This window comes from Pelobates fuscus, chromosome 10 (assembly GCF_036172605.1).
Source record: "Pelobates fuscus isolate aPelFus1 chromosome 10, aPelFus1.pri, whole genome shotgun sequence".
Lineage (NCBI taxonomy): Eukaryota > Metazoa > Chordata > Amphibia > Anura > Pelobatidae > Pelobates > Pelobates fuscus.
Genome location: NC_086326.1, coordinates 26,602,720 through 26,608,719, shown reverse-complemented (window position 1 = coordinate 26,608,719; position 6,000 = coordinate 26,602,720). Strand labels below are relative to the sequence as shown.

At 34.6% G+C, this 6,000-nt stretch overlaps 1 protein-coding gene across 1 annotated transcript in view; it reads right to left on the bottom strand.

Annotated features, from left to right (window-relative positions):
- Window positions 1-3,079: 3,079 nt before the first annotated feature.
- The window catches only part of DNTT (DNA nucleotidylexotransferase), a 231,998-nt gene continuing 229,077 nt past the window's right edge, over window positions 3,080-6,000 (bottom strand). Inside the window, exon 11 of the mRNA XM_063433762.1 lies at window positions 3,080-3,362. Within this exon, the coding sequence (XP_063289832.1) occupies window positions 3,276-3,362 (87 nt within the window). The 3' untranslated portion in view covers window positions 3,080-3,275. The remainder of the gene's footprint in view (window positions 3,363-6,000) is intronic.

The window sequence follows — 6,000 nt, the reverse complement described above, 5'->3', positions numbered from 1 at the left end:
CGCTATTAAAGAGTTACAGTGCTGACCAGACCCTTAAGACATATGCCCATTGGTGTCCCTCAGCATGCGGCCGTAGTGCAGTCACACCAGCTACACCGGTGTTCTGTCGCCACCAGGGCATATATATATATATATATATATATATGTATGTGCATATTGAGAATCGGGGCACAGGCAACCGTCATGATTATCACCCCCTGATGGCGGCCCTGAAGTAATGCCACAAGTACCTAAAAGTAAAACTATGTTTTTGCTGTGAATAAGAGACTATCTGACAATTTATTCTACTGCTGCAATATTTGAATGCTTTTTGCCCAAATTAAAGCTCCATTTAAAAGCAATATTTATAAAAATAATTACACTGGGAAATATATAATAATTATGACTATCAGGCAGTATTTTCAAGTAGTTCACATTTATTTTGCCAAACAAATTATTACTTATATAAGGGACATGACAGACAGCATCTCCTTTAAATGTCTAATTATTTATTATGCTACTAAGTGAATAGCATCTGTGATTAACTGGCAGCAGCTTTCTAAGCATGTGGACAGATAAGGAAATAATGTAAATTCTAGTGAAATTAACTCTTAATAATAATAGATACTGGACAAAAATAGATATTTTTAAATATATCATTCTTTTTAATTCTCGGGTATATTGAACTATAATAATGCTGCCTTTCCAAAACACACCCAGAATTCTGTGCACATTATTTGTGATTAACCCTGCACAGTCATTTTAATACCCCATGCCTGCTGCACTCATTCTATTTATTGGAAAAGATCCCAAAATTAGAATTTCTAACACGCTTTAAAAAGACTTCCAATTGCAGATAGATTTGCATTTGTTTAATATACTGTAATTATGAACATGGTCCTCCCTCTAAAAGAACTATATTTTAATTTTAATTATGAATGTGTTGAAAATCTCATCTCAAAATAATTCACAATGGAGTATGCACATTTAGTTTTGATTGACGTATTGATTACAATCAACCACATGTAACTACAGTAAGCGATGTTTAACAAAATCTATATCATAATCAGGTTATTTTTGTGCAGTAATAAGAAAACCATTGAGACCTTTTACAGCTCATTTTCGGATGCCACATCCACATAGTTTGAAATAGGAGACTATTGTTTCTTAGCATAATTGCTTTGCATGTCTTACTTATTTCCATTGTGGAAAGTGCTATAATCATCGGACTAGGCTTCGAACCTCTATTGTAATAGCAAATGAGTTTGTAAGAGCGAGTGCTCTCGATCACCTTTAATCTAGAAGTGACAAATTAATACTAACTAAATGACCTTACATTTTATACAGATAGATGTCCTTGTTGAAGGGAAACTCATTAGAGGATTAATGTCTTACATATATTGCAAGCAATCCACAAAAAACTCAAGGAGCTATTAAGTATCGTCGTTCTGACAGATGACAGCACAAGGTCTTTATAGTATGCAAATTTAACAAATCTTGCTCTAAATTGGTTATATTGGCATGTGGTTACCTTTAGCCAATATAGCAAACACAGTCACGTGGACTGTTAAAGAGAGACTCACAAGTATGTATGCCACAATGGCAAAAGCAATGTGTTTAACCTCTTCCTCCCAACAACACCCAAACTTGTATTATGTTTTGTTTTGAAAATGAATGGAAAACAATATTTGTCTCATAGATTTTTTAGGTTGAGAATGTAGTTTGACACTGCAGATAAACATATTTCCTCGCCATTTTTCCCCCTCTGTATCTGGCGCCAATCCTCCCTTCTCCCAAATTTATAGATCTGAAAAATGTTTGGTTATCATGACCTTAATCCCTACCTGGCACTATAATTCTCCAGGATATTCGCTATATTTGAATACCAGGGGGTTGCTGACGATGGTTTGAACAAGGGTTTCATAACTTGTCTGAGCAAATATCATGACAATATCCTGTTGAATATTTATGCTCAATAATGGTTTTTAAAGCTATTATTGTATTGCTGTATTTAAACTATGTCCCTCCGACTATATATTCTGCTTGGGTATTACCATAAGTAAATGCTGTTTGATCAGGAATAAGGAAAATTGTTTCATACTTACCATACTTTTCTTTTCCTGATCATTATTCATGGCAGCATTAAGTTCCCACCCATCTACGTAGAGAGTTGTGAAGCTAGTTACAAAGACTGCCTGATGGGAAGGGGGAGGATCTATTTATACCAGTTTCAGAGTTCTGTTTCCTGTCCTTTCTGCTGTGAGGGGAGGAGCTAACCCATGAGTAATTGCTGCCATGAATAATGATCAGGAAACTAAAATTACAGTAACTATGAAACAATTTTCCTTATCCTGCTTCTATGTTAATGTTATAGTTTGATTTATTATTCGATGAGGAATACTGTGTATCTTCTAATCTATTTATCCCTATAATATTTCTTTAAAAATAAATGAAAAATATGTATAATTTTGTATTGTATGTTTTAGATATCTATGAAAAATGATCTATATACAACGTTGCTATTTACCCTGTTTTATTTCACTAGCCATCCCATGTCCCATGTTGTAAATAAATGGTGGTTAGAAATGTTTGAAATAATTTGGTAGGATATGGAGCTACCACACATTGGGGCATGTCTGCTCATTGCCGTATAATCATGCGTGTTTAAGAAATTTGAGAACTAACCTGAAAAAAGGACAAAAAAACAAAACCGTTAAAAGTAAATATTTAACCCATCTAAATTTGGAAATTGTATCCAAGTTAGTTATTTTTGTTCCAAAGATACCAGTTGTCTAATGAATACTCACCCTATAAGTCAATTCAAAGGATTATTTTGCTGTTTCCGTTTGATGTTTTGTTTATCTTTTTTTTTGTTTTTTTTATCAAGACTCTGTTGTCAACCTGAGGCTTCTCATATTCAGTTTTATGTTTGATTTGTCTACTACTACTCTGATTTCACATTTAAAAGAAAATAGAAATACTACTGCTAGAACCGTTGAGAATATAAAATGGTTTATTAAAACAGTACAGAAATATTTTGACATTCTGTAATCGTGTTGTAACTCACATTGGAAAATATACAACACATTTGTACCTCAATGATCATTGTTTAAACATAATGAAATATGTTTATGCATGAATTGTGAAATCTATGACATTTTTATGCTACTAAACATATCTGGAAAGCAGAAGCTGCAGTGTGCTAATTTCCTAATGCATCAGAACACTTAAATATATTTCCTTTCCCATTTAACTTATCAATGGCAAAAGCATGTACCAAAATAACAGTTTTTTTTCTATGCGTTTCTATCCCACGGTTCAAGATACTCTAACCCAAGGTGTTCAAAAATATCTTCTTCTGTGTACGCATCCAGGAAAACATTCTGAAAAACACAGGAATCAACAGATGGTTTGAAATCTGGATATTTACAGTTCTCCAAAATATTCAAATAGCGTAGCCTTTCAATATACTTACTGTATATAAAGATCTTCAGTCTTAATTTTGGAGGTAACATTTTACTGTAAAATTTAACGCAATTATATTAATATTTTTTAGTGACTATAATATATTGTATTTAAAATAAAATACTATGTATATAATATACAATATAATATACAGGGGTTTTAAGTAAATTATAAGTAAATATCACTTTTCAGGGAATCTCTTGGCAGGGTATGCTGGGGAGGACATTTTTACATCTTCTTCGATCAGAAACACCACTTAACCAACCAAAGAACATGCAGAGACCCAAGAGAATATCTGAAATAACACTCTGTGCAAAATAAAAATATATCATGGTCCCTAATACTGGAAAAGATCACAGAAAAAGCTTTTTTTCCACTGATGTGGACCACTGAAACAAATTCGACCATTATCAAGCCTTGACAATGTACCATTTTGGTCCAAAATGCTGCCAAGTACATATTGATACAATAAAGCTTTCTTTCTCATGTCTATTCTCGTGTTGCAGGTCCGTGATATATTTTGTGCTTTTGCTGAAAAAAATGAGGATACCTTGAAATATCACACCAACAGTTACCTATGATTGAGCTACCCTTACCTTGCATTGCTGAACTGACTTCAGCTATTTATTATACATGATCTTTGGTCAGGCACATCATTCTTCTGACCAAAAAGGACTTAAAGATGGTGTCCTCTATAATTTACCAAAACTATAATACATGTAAGCTTATATTTTAGTGATAACAGATTTCATTGTAGTATTTCCTCATGGGCACAGAAAGGGTTGTAGATGCAGAAACAGTCAGTTGGCAGTGTGTTATCAATAAATACACACAGCATAATAACTAATTAACCAAACTGAATGCCACCGAGTTACCTCACACCATGTCCACTAGTTAGTAAATAAAAAAGGAGCTAGTAAATTCCTAGAAAACGTTTGCTATTAACCCTTGCACTGTCATCTGTGCTCTAAGTGATCTGTTAATCCACCAATTTAGTTGGTGTTCCAAGAAACATCCATTTTTTTTTCATCATTTTATTGTTTTATTTGCATTATTTCATTTAATTCTGTCTGCCTTTCCTGATAACATTTACATTTTTTAACACAGAGATTGTCAGATCTAACTCTTGGCTATTGGGATATCCAGGACATAATTGTCCTGTCTTGGAGGGATTCTAAAATCGAGATAAATCATGAGAATTTGTGGTTTTGTCCTTCTGTCCTTCTGCAGTTCAACGGCTCTATTTTTTTTTTAAGTAAACAGGTTTAGATAATCACCCACTATTTCCATTGAATCATGAATTTCACAGCAAGCAAACTTACATTTATTATTACATGTTGTAAAAATTAATGAGCATTCTAAAAAAAGATTAATGCAAAGTGTTGTTTTTTTGTTTTCTTTTCAGATGACAGAACCCCTTTAACATTTACTGTCTCCATTCTTCTTGTAGGCGTCATATGCAAATTAAGCATTGCCCTTTGAAGTAATTGGTTTGCATATGGTGCCATAAAATGGTTATTTTATGCTGTATATTCATTCAAGAAACTGGCAACATCTTTTTTGTGGCAATGTCCATGTCTGACAAAAATAAAGACTTAGTGTATACCATCTCCCAAACAGCTGCTCTCTCTGTGTTTTCCCTAAATTATGACATACAGTTTAAAAATTACAGAACTTATAATCACTGTTACTATAAGTAATAATTAGCTATTATCATATGTGTAAGATGTGCTATTTTTGGCATGGGTTTTATTAGGAATTGGTTTCTGATTAGCAAAATAGCTCTCTTAATATTGGAACTAGAAAAATTAGCTGGAATTAATAATAATAATATATACAACTTTTTATGACAGCATCACTCCGGTCTCCATACTCTTTGCCTATACCCATCTATTTAGAGGGAATTTCCTTGCCCCTGGCAATATTATATATCGTATATACTCGAGTATAAGCTGAGTTTTTCAGCACATTTTTTGTGCTGAAAAACCCCAACTCGGCTTATACTCGAGTCAATGTCTGTATTATGGCAATTTACATTGCCATAATACAGACTCGGGGCTGTGTGCGGTTACTTACCTCTCCTGCAGCTCCTGTCAGCTCCCTTCTCCTCCACGCTGGTCCTTTCAGCACCTCTGTCAGCTCCCAGTGTAAGTCTCGCGAGAGCCGCGGGTCATAGTGCGGCTCTCGCGAGACTTACACTGTGAGCTGACAGAAGAGCTGCACGGACCGGCGTGGAGGAGAAGGGAGCTGACAGGAGCTGCAGGAGAGGTAAGTGCTCTCTATTGTGGCCAGAAAGAGTCCCTGTGGGTTTTAAAATTCGCCTGCCCATTGAAGTCTATGGCGCTTCGTCCGGTTCGTCGGTTCGCGAAGATTTGCGGAAGTTCGCGTTCGCCATTCGCAAACCGAAAATTTTATGTTCGCGACATCACTAGCAACCAACAGAGAACCTACATGGCAGTGGAAAAATAGAAGAGAATGATGTAGGTAGGTAGGGTAGTATTTTTCATAATATTTCACTAATGTATATAATCCTACAATTTCTCTTGATGGACATTC